This window comes from Somniosus microcephalus, chromosome 9 (assembly GCF_052327205.1).
Source record: "Somniosus microcephalus isolate GS21.2 chromosome 9, FLI_Smic_1.0, whole genome shotgun sequence".
NCBI classification, from domain to species: domain Eukaryota; kingdom Metazoa; phylum Chordata; class Chondrichthyes; order Squaliformes; family Somniosidae; genus Somniosus; species Somniosus microcephalus.
The window spans coordinates 234,290,565-234,306,838 of record NC_140995.1 but is presented as its reverse complement, the minus strand read 5'-3'; the positions used below and the strand labels follow the sequence as shown (position 1 = coordinate 234,306,838).

The window sequence follows — 16,274 nt, the reverse complement described above, 5'->3', positions numbered from 1 at the left end:
CTCCAGATTTAATTAACAGGGCTGCGACAGGTATCCCATACACACTGTTGGTGAGCCTCACCCCCTACAGTCTAATCTGAATATTACATTGTTTGCTGTGTACTAAACATTTCTTGGAGGGTGCCAGGATATTCTCCAGTAGTGCCGCGTGCACTATGTAAAAAGATCTCCTTCAAGGAAGGAAATTAAGGTGACCCACCTTTTGGCAGTTTCTCGATGTGTTTTTGGATTTCCACATCGACAGCAAAGTGTACGTACATATCTTCTTTCCTTGTAGCAACAGGGGTATCTTGCACAGGGGTCAGATCTACCCCATTGACATCTGTGTGATTATAGTTATTGTGTTAGTCATTTTTGAGCAAACAGAACTACATGAACACCAAATCCATTAAAAAATCCCTTTGCATTACCTTTCACACTGACCGTTACGTAGGGATCGATACACTGTCCTGCATCCTTGAGCCCAATTTTTTCTATTTTTATAGTGAGCAGTGCCATGCCTGGTTCTGATGGTAGCTGTGGGAGTAGAGTACCTGAAGACAAACATTACCGTGGTATAATTCTAGTGATTTCATGTGGCATTAGTGTAAAATTAAGCAGTATAACATTCTGAACAAACAAAGCAATAATAAAACTCACTTAAACTTGCGTCTTTCAGATGGATGTAAAAGATCCCATGGCACTATTTAAAGAGCAGGGGATTTCTCCTGGCTAACATTTAGCCCTGAACCAATGCCACCAAAACAGATTACCTGGCCATTTGTGGGACCTTGCTGTGTGCAATTTGGAATCAACAGTGACTACACTTCAAAATGACTTCATTGGCTGTGAAGTGCTTTGGGATGCCCTGAGGCTGTGAAAGGAGCTACATAAATGCAAGTTCTTTCTTGAAAATCCAATTTGAGGATCAGTACTCGCATCCTTCCATCATAAAGTACAGTTCCAAGGGTCCTGACTCTAACCCAGTACCTTGCTTAAGTGCCATTTTTCATGCACGAGTCTAAACATCGTCAGCAGGCTATTTGACATTTGGGGGGAGGGGGGGTGGGTTACAGCCAGCTCTGATCCCGTTTTCTCCCCCCAACCGGCAAATTCCACAAATGCTCTCTTTCCAGGAGTCGGGCTAATTTCTCTCTCATTCAGGGACATTGAGGTCAACAGTAGCATGCCAGCAGCTGCCAGAGATCAGCAGAGTCCAAGGATCAAACCTGGGATTTTGCTGGCCTGTATGGCTCAGCATGACACTAGGGCAACACATGTATCCACTGAACCATGCTGGGGTGAAGGAACCTCATGCTGCTTTTTAAAACCCTCCCTAAGCCTCCTTTGTTGCTCCTTAAAACCTTCCTCTTTGACCAAGCTTTTGGTCACCTGTTCTAATATCTCTATTTGGCTCAATGTCAAATTTTGCCTGATTACGCTCTCAGAAAGCATCTTGGGATGTTTTACCACATTAAAAAGGTGCTATATAAATGCAAGTTGTAATAGTATTTGTATTAAATGCATGCTAAAGTCTTAGTGTGGATTGGCTGGATTAACGTGTTGTAATGACCTCCACTGCATCACTTGCTGCTTGGGAAACGAGGAATGAACCACTAGAACAGATAGACAGGGTCTCATTTAAACATCTCATACAATGGACAGCGCCTTCATTGCTGCACTGAAATGCCAACTTAGACTATTACCTCAAACCCTGGAGAGGGAAAAATCCACATCCTTCTGACTCAAGTTGGGGGCGGGGGCGGGGAAGAGAGAAAAAGAGACGAGACATGCCCTCACTCCTTACTCCCAAAAAGCATTTTTAACATTTTGTACTTGATATTTGGCCTCTGACTAATTGCTTTGCTTGAAGATGCCCATGGTCAGGAACAATTATGAGTCATGACAGCATACTGTCTCATTAACTTCACTGATATGGCAGCTGTACATGCAAGTACTGCTTTGGGAATCTGACTAAAACCACACTAAGTATAATCAGTGCTGCAACTGCTTTAAAAGTACAAACAAGATTTCCCATCTTTATTAAAAGCAGAAATTGAGATGTAAATACACCAACATCACACATATGGTGTAGGAATTGAACCTGGGATTTAGCAATAGTCTTTCATTGGTCTTACAGTCCACATATTGTGGTAAAACACAACTACCAGAGGCAGTGTCCCTTTAACTGACTTTAGTTTTAATCCCCGTGATCTCTTATCACCCTCATGAGTTCACTGTCCTCCCCTCCTTCCACATTGGGGTACAGTCCCACAGCAGTGGCAGCTCTGCTGAAGTGGTCATTCTGCACAAGTATTGGTAAGACATTTAACTATGGGGAGACATCAGAGCCAAGCCTGATCCTCACCACAGTTCTATGTGTGCAATTTCAAGTGGCAGTCAGTAGAAATATCAGGAATGCTCAATTTCTTCCTCTGGTCAGGAACACAGAGGTCAATTTTGCATCAAACCCAGGATATTTCTGGTTTATTTGGATCAGGTACACCTTAAGTGATGCATTTACCCAATGAGTGGTCAAGTGAGCATATCTCCACCAGTCCTTTCAATCAAAGTAGCCAGGTTATCCTACACTTCTATGAAGAAATGAGAACCAATGTTTTAAGACGAAAGGGAAGTAGAGGAATCCGTGCCCATTACACTGCAACACTCACCCCCCCGCTCCCAACCCATCAGCCCAGAATGGAACCTGAACCTGCACCAACTCACGTACCCTCTGTTTCAGTCTCTGGTGACCACAGACCACAGGTTATTTGGGAAGACTACTACTATTGGCTTTCAGCATTCATCAGCTAGAGGTTCAAATGGCAATGACAACCTATCTTATCCATCATGAAGACAACAATTAGCCATCCTTGTTTAAAGATCCTATCTAAACTGCTATTGGAGTTTCAATTACATTAAATAAGGTCACAACTATTGACCCTCAGTCTGCAGCACAAAGGTCTGGTTTGCAATACAGATTTCACCATGTGGCTGTCAGTCGGATGAGATCCATCACCCTCGCAGTTTGTCACCGATGGGTAATTCTGGTGCTCAAAGAGAGACTGGCTCATTGGTTAAGGGCATTCTAGCATACCATCAGTACTGGAATCTATCATCAGGGCCAGGGAGACTGAGCACTAGGACAAGTATAAGCTGATCAGAGTGTCAGCATGGATTTGTGAAGGGTAGGCATGTCTGACTAAGTTAGCTGAATTTTATTTTGAGGTCACCAATATGGTGGATAGGGGAGTGCATGTGGATGTTGTCCATATGGATGTCCAGATGCAACTGGTAAGATGTTGCATAGAGATTATTAGCAAACACTAAAGCACACAGAATTGGGGGTAGCCTTCTGATATGGGTTGGTAATTATTGAGAGGTAGGAGTCAGAGTAGGGAATAAAGGGAATTATTCGATTAGCAGGATGTGACAAGTGGTATTCCTTAGGGATTTGTACTGGGATCTTAGCTTTTCACCATATATATTAGACTTGCTGAAGGACTAGAGTTGTATATGCAAATTTGCAGATACACTAATAGTGATAGGGGATTCTATCGTAAGGGGAACAGATAGACGTTTCTGTGGCCGCAGACGTGACTCAAGGATGGCATGTTGCCTCCCTGGTGCCAGGGTCAAGGATGTCACTGAACGGCTTCAGGGCATTCTGAAGGGGGAGGGCGAACAGTCAGAGATCGTGGTTCACATTGGTACCAACGACATGGGTAGAAAAGAGGGATGAGGTCCTGCAACAAGAATTTAGGGAGCTAGGTGGCAGATTAAAAAGCAGGACCTCAAAGGTTGTAATCTCTGGATTACTCCCAGTGCCACATGCTAGTGAGTATAGGAATAGGGGATAGAGCAGATGAATGCGTGGCTAAAGAGTTGGTGCAGGAGGGAGGGCTTTAGTTTCCTGGATCACTGGGTCGGCTTCTGGGGAAAGTGGGACCTGTACAAGTCAAATGAGTTGCACCGGAACGGGACCAACATCCTTGCGGGGAGGTTTGCTAGTACTGTTGGTGGGGGGGGGGGGCGGGGTTTAAACTAACTTGGCAGGGGGATGGCATACAGAGTGGAGCTATAGTAGGGGGTGATACACAGCCAAATATAGAGGAAAAAAAACAAGTCAGCCTGGAAGGCAGAGCAAATATGTAACGGCACAAGGGAGTATGGCAAGGCTGGATGGCATTTATTTTAATGCAAGGAATCTTGCGAGTAAGGCAGATGAATTGAAGGTGTTGATGAACACATGGGAGTATGATGTTGTTGCTATCACAGAGACATGGTTGAGGGAGGGGCAGGACTGGCAGCTGAATATTCCGGGGTATAGAATCTTCAGGCGAGACAGAGTCTTTCAGAAAGGAAATAGAGACGAGTACAACGCTAACATGTTCCCGTAAAGGTCAAGGGCGGGACCAACAAGCCCAGGGAACCCTGGATGTCAAGGGATATACAAGAATGGATTAGGAAAAAAAGGGAGGCTTTTGGCAGATACAAAAGGACTAAAAACAGTGGAAGCCCTAGAGGAGTATAGAAAGTGCAGGGGGTTACTTAAAAAAGAAATTAGGAGAGCAAAGAGGGGGCATGAAAAAACACTGGCAGGCAAAATAAAGGAAAATCCCAAGGTGTTTTATAAGTACATTAAGGGCAAGAGGAAAACCAGGAAACAAGTAGGGCCCATTAGAGACCAAAGTGGCAATCTGTGTGAAGATGTAGGTGAGGTTTTAAATGAATATTTTGCATCTGTGTTCACTATGGAGAAGGACGATGTAGACATAGAAATCAGGCAGGAGGATTGTGATATACTTGAACAAATTAGTATTGAGGGAGGAGGTACTAGCGGTTTTAGCGGGCTTAAAAGTGGATAAATCCCCAGGCCCTGACGAGATGTAGCCCAGGCTGCTGTGTGAGGCAAAGGAGGAGATTGCAGGGGCTCTGACACAAATTTTCAGAACCTCTCTGGCCACAGGGGAGGTGCCAGAGGACTGGAGAACAGCTAACGTAGTACCATTGTTCAAGAAGGGTAGTAGGGATAAACCAGGGAATTACAGTCCAGTGAGCCTAACATTAGTGGTAGGGCAATTATTGGAAAAAATTCTGAGGGACAGAATTAGTCTCCACTTGGAGAGGCAGGGTTAGTCAGCATGGCTTTGTCAAGGGGAGATCATGTCTAACCAATTTGATTGAATTTTGAGGGGGTGACTAGGTGTGTGGATGAGGATAGTGCAGTTGATACGGTCTACATGGACTTCAGTAAGGCTTTTGACAAAGTCCCACATGGGAGACTGGTCAAGAAGGTAAGAGCCCATGGGATCCAGGGAAATTTGGCACCTTGGATCCAAAATTGGCTTAGTGGCAGGAGGCAGAGGGTGATGGTCGAAGGTTGTTTTTGTGACTGGAAGCCTGTGTCCAGTGGTGTACCGCAGGGATCGGTACTGGGTCCTTTTCTGTTTGTAGTGTACATTAATGATTTAGATATGAATGGAAGAGGTATGATCAATAAGTTCGCAGATGGCACGAAAATTGGTGGAGTGGTAAATAGTGAAGAGGGAAGCCTCAGGCTACAGGACGATATAGACGGGTTGGTCAGATGGGCAGAACAGTGGCAAATGGAATTTAACCCTGAAAAGTGTGAGGTGATGCATTTTGGGAGAACTAACAAGGCAAGGGAATACACAATGTATGGTAGGACCCTAGGAAGGACAGAGGATCAGAAGGACCTTGGTGTACATGTACATAGATCCTTGAAGGCAGCAGGACAGGTAGATGGTTAAAAAGGCATATGGGATACTTATATTCTATGCCTCGGCTAATGAAGGCAAGAGCAGGGAGGTTATGATGGAGCTGTACAAAACGCTAGTTAGGCCACAGCTGGAATACTGTGTGCAGTTCTGGTTGCCGCACTATAGGAGGGATGTGATTGCATTGGAGAGGGTGCAGAGGAGATTCACCAGGATGTTACCTGGGCTGGAACGCTTCAGCTATGAAGAGAGACTGGACAGGTTGAGGGGGGACCTGATTGAGGTGTACAAAATTATGAGGGGCATAGATAGGGTAGATAGAAAGGAACTTTTCCCCTTAGTAGAGGGGTCAATAACCAGGGGGCATAGTTTCAAGGTAAGGGGCAGGAGGTTTAGAGGGGATTTGAGGAAGAACTTTTTCACCCAGAGGGTGGTCGGAATCTGGAACTCACTGCCTGAAAGGGTGGCGGAGGCAGGAACCCTCACAACATTCAAGAAGCATTTAGATGAGCAATTGAAATGCCACAGCATACAAGGCTACGGACCAAGTGCTGGAAAATGGGATTAGAATAGACAGGGCTTGATGGCCGGCGGGCCTCTTTCTGTGCTGTATAACTCTATGACTCTATAATTAGAAGGCACAGTAAGTTGTGTAAATGTTAGCAGAAAGTTTTTTTGTTGTTGTTTTTTTTAAATACGTTCATAGGATGTGGGCATCGCTGGCAAGGTCAGCATTTATTGCCCATCCCTAGTTGCCCTCGAGAAGGTAGTGGTGAGCCGTCTTCTTGAACCGCTGCAGTCCGTGTGGCGAAGGTGCTCCCACAATGCTGTTGGGGAGGGAGTTCCACAATTTTGACCCAGGGACAATGACGGAACGGTGATATATTTCCAAGTCAGGATGGTGTGTAACTTGCAGGTGATGGTGTTCCCATGCGCCTGCTCCCCTTGTCTTTCTAGGTGGTAGAGTTCGCGGGTTTGGGAGGTGCTTTTGAAGAAAAGTTACAAAGGGACACAGACAGATTAAGTGAGTGGGCAAAACTACGGCAGATGGCGTTCAATGTGGGGAAGTGCAAGGTCATCCACTTTGAATCCTGGAAAGTCAAATCAGAATAGTGAGAGACTGGAAACTGTGGAGGACCAAAGTGATTTGAGTGTGCAGGTAAACAAATCACTGAAAGCCACAGGTACAAAAAGTAATCAAAAAGGCTAATGGAATGTTGGCCTTTATCTCGAGGGGGCTGGAATACAAAGGGAAGTTATGCTTCAGTTGTACAGAGCCTTGGTAAGACCCCATCTGGAGTACAGCATTCAGTTCTGGGCCCACACCACACCTCAAGAAGGATATATTGGCCTTGGAGGAGGTACAGCCCAGATTCAACAGAATCATGCCAGGGCTTAAAGGGTTAAATTATGAGGACAAGTTGCACATACTTGGTTTGTATTTCCTGTTTAGAAAGTTGAGGGGTGATCTGATAGCGGTCTTTAAAATTCTAAAAAGGATTTGATAAGGTAGATACAGAGAATCTATTTCCTCTGGTACAGGAAATCCAGAACAAGGGGGCACCATCTTAAAATTAGAGCTAGACCACTCAGAAGTGAAATCAGGAAGCACTTTTTACACAAATGGTAGTGAAAATGTGAAATGCTCTCTCCCAAAAGGCTGCAGGTGCTGGGGGTCAATTGGAGTTTTCAAGACGGTGATTGATAGAGCTTTTGTTAAATAAGGTTATCAAGGTATATGGAGCAAGTAAATGGAGTTGAGGTACAGATCAACCATGATCGAATTAAATGGCAGAACATGCTTGAGGGATGAATGACTTACTCCTGTTCCCAGCAGGCTGAGTTTCCCTGAGGGAACTGGTGTACATTTTCCTCCTGCAGTAGCTACTTTCCAGGGTTCAACTAGACAAATCCCTGACTGAACGAGGCAGCATAATAACATCATCGGAACAGGAGGAGGCCATTCAGCAACTCGAGCCTGTTCCGTCATTCAATGAGATCATGGTTGATCTGCGACCTAATTCCATATACCCGCCTTTGGCCCATATCCTTTAATATCCTTGGTTAACAAAAAGCCATCAATCTCCGATTTAAAATTAACAATTGATCTAGCATCAATTGCCGTTTGCAGAAGAGAGTTCCAAACTTCTACCACCCTTTGTGTGTAGCCGTGTTTCCTCATTTCACTCCTGAAAGGTCTGGCTCTAATTTTTAGACGATGCCCCTAGTCCTAGAATCCCCAACCAGCGGAAATAGTTTCTCTCTATCTACCCTATCTGTTCCCCTTAAAATCTTGAAAACTTCGATCAGATCACCCCTTAACCTTCTAAATTCTAGGGAATGCAACCCTAATTTGTGTAATCTCTCCTCGTAACTTAACCCTTGGAGTCCGGGTATCATTCTGGTAAACCTACACTGCACACTCTCCAAGGCCAATATATCCTTGCTAAGGTGTGGTGCCCAGAACTGCTCACAGTACTCCAGGTGTGGTCTAACCAGGGTTTTGTACAGCTGCAGCATAACTTCTACCCCCTTGTATTCTAGTCCTCTAGATATAAAGGCCAGTATTCCATTAGCCATTTTTATTATTTTCTGTACCTGTTCTGTAAAGTTCAATAAGCGGAGATACAATGAAGGACACTACATAGGTTCTGGTTCAGAAGCACCTTCAAGGTTGCTGGATGCGTCCAATTTTCCCAGTTACAGAGCTTACCTATAGTTAGTGGAGCAGCATTAGATTTAGAATCCTGAAACTTTGTACAGTCTCCTGCGTCCATTTTAAAGAGTTCACTGTTGAATACAAGGAGTCAAAAGCAGATTTCAGGGGTTCGGTGTGGGGGGGGGGGGGGGGTTGTTGCGATAACAGCATTCTGTTCCCAGATGTGCTGAATGAGATATATTAGTGACATGTAACACTACAACTTCATATCTATTATATTGACAAGCTGTCCAAGTTGGACGCCTCATCCTTTACGATGTCCAACTGTCTATTGATGCCTCAGACATGTTAAGATCCAAAAATGATGCAGACTGCAATGGAATGAACAATCACACACGTACTTCTGAAACATTGGGGCAGAAATTCACTATCATCCCATTTGAGGCGCTCATTTTTAAAAGTTTGAAAAGTTAGCACCAGGCGCTAATGATTTCAAACTTTTGAAAAATTCACCATTTGTGCTCCAAGGAAGTGGAGCGCTAAATCAAGCTCTCAACTTCCTTCTTGGAGCGCAATCGGCAGCAGGCGGGATGGAGACTTCAGCAGCACTGCACACTGGGCCATGCAGCGTGCTGCGTTCATAGGCTCCTTCCCTCCAGTGTCGGGAGAAGCCGGTGAGTATTTATACTCAGTTTCACGGTTTTTTCAGAGACCCGGTGTCAGGAGCAGCCGTTGAGTATTTATACTCACTTTCGCAGGCTTTTATTCAGAGGCCCAGTGTCGGGAGCAGCCGGTGAGTATTTATACTCAGTTTCACGGTTTTTTCAGAGACCCGGTGTCAGGAGCAGCCGGTGAGTATTTATACTCACTTTCGCGGGCTTTTATTCAGAGGCCCAGTGTCGGGAGCAGCCGGTGAGTATTTATACTCACTTTCGCAGGCTTTTATTCAGAGGCCCAGTGTCGGGAGCAGCCGGTGAGTATTTATACTCACTTTCGCAGGCTTTTATTCAGAGGCCCAGTGTCGGGAGCAGCCGGTGAGTATTTATACTCACTTTCGCAGGCTTTTATTCAGAGGCCCAGTGTCGGGAGCAGCCGGTGAGTATACTCACTTTCGCGGGCTTTTATTCAGAGGCCCAGTGTCGGGAGAAACCGGTGAGTATACTCACTTTCGCGGGCTTTTATTCAGAGCCCCAGTGTCGGGAGCAGCCGGTGAGTATTTATACTCACTTTCGCGGGCTTTTATTCAGAGGCCCAGTGTCGGGAGCAGCCGGTGAGTATTTATACTCACTTTCGCGGGCTTTTATTCAGAGGCCCAGTGTCGGGAGCAGCCGGTGAGTATTTATACTCAGTTTCGCGGTTTTTTCAGAGCCCCAGTGTCGGGAGAAACCGGTGAGTATTTATACTCACTTTCGCGGGCTTTTATTCAGAGACCCGGTGTTGGGAGCAGCCGGTGAGTATTTATACTCACTTTCGCGGTTTTTTCAGAGCCCCAGTGTCGGGAGAAACCGGTGAGTATTTATACTCACTTTCGTGGGCTTTTATTCAGAGCCCCAGTGTCGGGAGAAACCGGAGAGTATTTATACTCACTTTCGCGGGCTTTTATTCAGAGGCCCAGTGTCGGGAGCAGCCGGTGAGTATACTCACTTTCGCGGGCTTTTATTCAGAGGCCCAGTGTCGGGAGCAGCCGGTGAGTATTTATACTCACTTTCGCGGGCTTTTATTCAGAGGCCCAGTGTCGGGAGCAGCCGGTGAGTATTTATACTCACTTTCGCGGGCTTTTATTCAGAGGCCCGGTGTCGGGAGCAGCCGGTGAGTATTTATACTCAGTTTCGCGGTTTTTTCAGAGCCCCAGTGTCGGGAGAAACCGGTGAGTATTTATACTCACTTTCGCGGACTTTTATTCAGAGACCCAGTGTCGGGAGCAGCCGGTGAGTATTTATACTCACTTTCGCGGTTTTTTCAGAGCCCCAGTGTCGGGAGAAGCCGGTGAGTATACTCAGTTTCGTGGGTTTTTTCCAGAGGCTTACCAATCTCATAGACCGGCGGCGACGTTCCAGAGCCACGTCACAATTCAAAAAGTGACACAGGCAAGAGGAAGCAGCCGATAGGGTGAGTACGGCCAGGTGAGTATTTATAATACTCTACAGTTTGACAGTTAAGGTTAATAGTTTATAAAGTTTAGACGGTCTTAAATTTTTGTGGTTATAGTTTCTAAGGTCTCTGTTGTGTAGCGGGGAGTGCTACTAAACAAGGGCCCTTGAGTATATCATTTAATTGTAGTGTAATTGGTGGTATTGATTTGATTTAATTTATTAGGAGGGGGAGTGTTTGCTACTGCTGTTGGGGAGGGTTTAAACTAAAATGGCAGGGGGTTGGGAACCTGTGCAGGGAGACAGAGGAAAGGGAAGCAAGGATAGAAGCAAAAGACAGGAAGGAGAAAAGCAAAAGTGGCAGTCAGAGAAATCAAGGGTGTAAATCAAACATGGCCACAGTAAATAATAATTCTAAAAGGTCTAAGAGTGTTAAAAAAACAAGCCTGAAGGCTTTGTGTCTTAATGCGAGGAGCATTCGTAATAAGGTGGATGAATTAGCTGCGCAAATAGATGTCAACGGATATGATATAATTGGGAATACGGAGACATGGCTCCAGGGTGACCAAGCCTGGGAATTCAACATCCAGGGGTATTCAATATTCAGGAAAGACAGGCAAAAAGGAAAAGGAGGTGGGGTAGCATTGCTGGTTAAAGAGATTAACACAATAGTAAAGAAGGATATTAGCTCTGATGATGTGGAATCTGTATGGGTAGAGCTGAGAAATACCATGGGGCAGAAAATATTAGTGGGAATTGTATACAAACCCCCAAACAGTAATGCTGAGGTTGGGGCGAGATGCATGCAATAAGGGCACAGCAGTTATCATGGGTGACTTTAATCTACATATAGATTGGGCTAACCAAATTAGTAACAATACTGTGGAGGAGGAATTCCTGGAGTGTATACGGGATGGTTTCCTGGACCAATATGTCGAGGAACCAACTAGAGATCAGGCCATCTTAGACTGTATTATGTAATGAGAAAGGATTAATTAGCAATCTTGTTGTGCGAGGCCCCTTGGGGCGGAGCGATCATAATAGGATATAATTCTTCATTAAGATGGAGAGTGAAGTAGTTGACTCAGAGACTAGGGTCCTCAATTTAAATAAAGGAAACTACAATGGTATGAGGCGCGAGTTGGCTAGGATGGATTGGGGAACGTTACTTAAAGGGTTGACAGTGGATAGGCAATGGCAAACATTCAAAGATCGCATGGATGAACTACAGAATTTGTTCATCCCTGTTTGGCATAAAAATAAAACAAAAAAGGTGACTCAACCGTGGCTAACAAGAGAAATTAGGGATAGCATAAGATCCAAGGAGAGGACATATAATTTGGCCAGAAAAAGCAGCAAACTTGAGGATTGGGAGCAGTTTAGGATTCAGCAAAGGAATTAATTAAGAGGGGGAAAAATAGAGTTTGAGAGTAAGCTTGCAGGGAACATAAAAACTGTAAAAGCTTCTAGAGATATGTGAAGAGAAAAATATTAGAGAAGTCAAGCATAGGTCCCTTGCAGTCAGAATCAGGGGAATTAATAATGGGGAACAAAGAAATGGCAGACCAATTAAATACATATTTTGGTTCTGTCTTTACAAAGGAGGACACAAATAACCTCCCAGAGATGTCAGGGAACATAGGGTCTAATGAGGGGGAGGAATTGAATGAAATCAGTATTTGTAGGGAAATGGTGTTGGGGAAATTGACGGGATTGAAGGCCGATAAATCCCCAGGGCCCGATAATCTACATCCTAGGGTAATTAAGGAAGTGGCCCTAGAAATAGTAGATGCATTGCTGGTCATCTTCCAAAATTCTAGAGACTCTGGAACAGTTCCCATAGATTGGAGGATAGCTAATGTAACCCCACTATTTAAAAAAGGTGGTAGAGAGAAAACAGGGAATTATAGACAGGGTAAGCCCGACATTGGTAGTGGGGAAAATGCTAGAGTCCATTATAAAAGATGTAATAGCAGAGCACTTGGAAAACAGTGACAGGATCGGACAAAGTTTACAAAAGGTAAATCATGCTTGACTAATCTACTGGAATTTTTTGAGGATCTGACTGGTAGAATAAATAAGGGAGAACCAGTGGATGTGGTGTATTTGGACTTTCAGAAGGCTTTCGATAAGGTCCCGCATAAGAGATTAGCCTGCAAAGTTAAAGCACATGGGATTGGGAGCAAGGTACTGACTTGGATAGAGAACTGGTTGGCAGACAGGAAGCAAAGAGTTGGAATAAACGGGTCTTTTTCCGAGTGGCAGGCAATGACTAGTGGGGTACTGCAGGGATCGGTGCTAGGACCCCAGCTATTCACAATATATATTAATGATCTAGCCGAGGGAACTAGATGTAATATCTCCAAGTTTGCAGACGAGACAAAGCTGGGTGGGCATGTGTGCTGTGAGGAGGATGCAGAGAAACTCCAGTATGATTTGGACAGGTTGGGTGATTGGGCAGATGCAGTATAACGTGGATAAATGCGAGGTTATCCACTTGTGGTAAAAACAGGAAGACAGATTATTATCTGAACAGCAATAGATTGGGAAAAGGGGAAGTGCAACGAGACCTGGGTGTCCTTGTGCACCAGTCGCTGAAGGTAAGCATGCAGATGCAGCAGGCGGTTAAGGCGGCAAATGGTATGTTGGCCTTCATAGCGAGAGGATTCAAGTACAGCAGCAAGGATGTCTTGCTGCAGTTGTACAGGGTCTTGGTAAGACCACACCTTGAGTATTGTGTGCAGTTTTGGTCGCCTTATCTGAGGAAGGATGTTCTTGCCATGGAGGGAGTGCAGCAAAGATTCACCAGACTGATACCTGGGATGGCAGGAATGACGTACGAGGAGAGATTCGGTCGATCAGGCTTATACTCGCTGGAGTTTAGAAGAATGAGAGGGGATCTCATTGAAACTTATAAAATTCTATCAGGACTAGACAGACTAGATGCAGGAAGGATGTTCCCGATGGCAGAGGAGTCCAGAACCAGGGGTCACAGTCTAAAGACAAGGGGCAAGCCATTTAGGACAGAGATGAGGAGGAATTTCTTCACCCAGAGTGCTGAACCTGTGGAATTCTCTACCACAGAAGGCAGTTGAGGCCAATTCATTAAATATATTCAAGAAGGAGTTAGATATATTTCTTAAGGCTAAAGGGATCAAGGGATATGGGGAGAAAGCAGGGACAGGGTACTGAATTTGGATGATCAGCCATGATCTCATGAAATGGCGGAGCAGGCTCGAGGGGCCGAATGGCCTACTCCTGCACCTATCTTCTATGTTTCTAAAGGAAAGGGCCATCGCTGAAGGCTCTGCAATATAAAAAGTACCTACCTGGACCACCGAGGCAGCCGCGATCCTGCGTGATCAGCCCGGCACTCAAGCAGAGTGCCGGACTGATTGATCGCGGACAAGAACCCGCGAAAAAAACTGGAACAAGAAAGCTAAGTTTTTTTTTTTAAAACTTACCTCGGCCACCTCGCCTTTAATCATCGCCCCCGAAGTGGCCGGCCGCTCGATGCACACCTCCTGCAGTTGTCGGTGTTTTCGATCAGCGCTGCTGCAGGGGGCGGAAGTCAATTCTGGGTCCAGGGCGCTACCGGGGCGATGACTTCACGATCTCCGGGCGAAGGGAGTCGATGTCAGCACCACACCCGGTCGCAAAGCCATTTGTGCCCTGTTAGCGCTCCGCGGGGAACGCTAACAGGAGGCGCAAAGGCACCCAATTTCGCCCCCACTGAAAACAAATCTCACAATCAAAGCTTTGATTTTGTATACTGTATGTTTCCAATTGAGAGCAAGGCTTAGTGAATGAAACCAAACAACAACGTTATACCCGAGCTAGTCAGAATCAATGTGCAATGCTAGATTGGTAGGTTCAAACCCGTGTTACCTCACAAAGTGTGTTACTGATCTTAGCTGTGTTGCTGTGGATAGACACTGCAGGGGAGGGGGATGGAGAGGGGCAGGGGTGTGCATTTACCGTAGATTACTGTTCCACAGCTATCAGCTGGGTACAAAGTTTGACTGTTGAAGGCCTGAGGGCAGGATTGCTATTCTGTACAAGAGTAAAAAAAGCATTACATTTGTAGACCTAAATGAGGGGGGGAAGAGAAGCAAAATTTACAGGGAGCAACATTTTAATGGAAATGGTAGATAAGTCACCAGGACAAGATGGGATGCATCTTAGGACGCTGAGGGAAGTGAAGGAAGAAATCGCGGAGGTACTGGCCATAATCTTCTAATCTTCCTTAGAAACGGGGGTGGTGCCAGAGGACTGGAGAATTGCAAATGTTACACTTGTTCAAAAGGGTGTAAAGATAAACCCAGCAACTATAGGCCTGTCAGTTTAACCTCGGTAGTGGGGAAGCTTTTAGAAACAATAATCAGGGACAAAATTAAAAGTCACTTGGACAAGTGTGGCTTAATTAAGGAAAGCCAGCACAGATTTGTTAAAGGCAAATCGTATTTAACCAACTTGATCGAGTTTTTTGATGAGGTAACAGAGAGTTGATAAAGGCAATGCGGTTGAAGTGGTGTACATGGATTTCCAAAAGGCATTCGACAAAGTGCCAAATAGGCTTGCTAGCAAAGTTGAAGCCCATGGAATAAAAGGGACAGTGGCAGCATAGATACGAAATTGAAGTGACAGGAAACAGAGTGTTGTGGTGAACGGTTGTTTTTCGGACTGGAGGAACGTATAGTGGTGTTCCCCAGGGGTCGGTTCTAGGACCACTGCTTTTCTTGCTATATATTAATGACTTGGACGTGGGTGTACAGGGCACAATTTCAAAATTTGCAGATGACACAAAACTTGGGGATATCGTGAACAACGAGGAAGATAGTGATAGACTTCAAGAGGACAGATAGGCTGGAGGAATGGGCGGACACATGGCAGATGAAATTTAACGCAGAAAAGTGCAAAGTGATACATTTTGGTACAAAGAATGAGGAGAGGAAATATAAACTAAAGGGTAGAGAGAGCCGGCACGGGCTCAACAGGCCGAATGGCCTTCTTCCGTGCTGTAACCATTCTATGATTCATGCCAAAAAGCCCTCCTATTTAGGAGTCACGCTTGATCGCACCCTGTCGTATAGGCAGCATCTCCAGAACCTTGGGGACAAACTAAAGAGTAGGGTCAACTTTATCCAAAAACTCGCTGGATCCACATGGGGCGTAGATGCTCAAACCCTCCGTACGGCAGCACTCGCCCTGGTGTACTCTACAGCGGAGTACTGCTCTCCGGCGTGGCTATCAAGTCCACGTCAAATCCGTTGATGTCCAGCTGAATTCTACTATGAGAATTATCACCGGTACGCTTTTATCGACACCAACACCTTGGCTGCCCATGCTTGCAAACATCGCATCACCACACCTACGCCACGAATATACAGTCTCCAGAGAATACAACCACTACACCAGCAAAGACATGTCGATCCAGGCCGTCTTGAACAACCTACCTCCAACCCATCTCAAATCTAGAAGGCCATTTTGGACCGTCGTCGCAGCCCTTCAGCGATCTTCCCTCAGCCTTGATGACCGATGGCGAAATGCTTGGAAGAACTGTGACATACGGCATGGATTCCTCAGAGGACCCCACACTACAACCTGAAGGATCAAGCCTTCCTCGCAAACAGTGGACAACAATCAACCACCTCAGAACTGGTCATGGTAGATGCTGCCACCTTCTTCATAGATGGAAGATTAAAGCATCCCCATCATGCGACTATGGAGCTCCTAATCAGACCTTGGAGCACATCATTGAGCACTGCCCTTAGAGGAAATTCGCAGACAGCCTACAAGATAGCC

General features: G+C 45.4%; 1 protein-coding gene across 2 annotated transcripts in view; it reads right to left on the bottom strand.

Annotated features, from left to right (window-relative positions):
- Nucleotides 1-16,274, bottom strand: part of aida (axin interactor, dorsalization associated) — a 65,611-nt gene that overhangs the window by 2,912 nt on the left and 46,425 nt on the right. For both annotated transcript variants that reach the window (XM_085998027.1, XM_085998028.1), the window contains 2 exons: nucleotides 411-533; nucleotides 200-322 (listed from right to left, as the gene is read on the bottom strand). In XM_085998027.1, coding sequence (XP_085854153.1) covers nucleotides 200-322; nucleotides 411-533 — 246 coding nt within the window. The remainder of the gene's footprint in view (nucleotides 1-199; nucleotides 323-410; nucleotides 534-16,274) is intronic.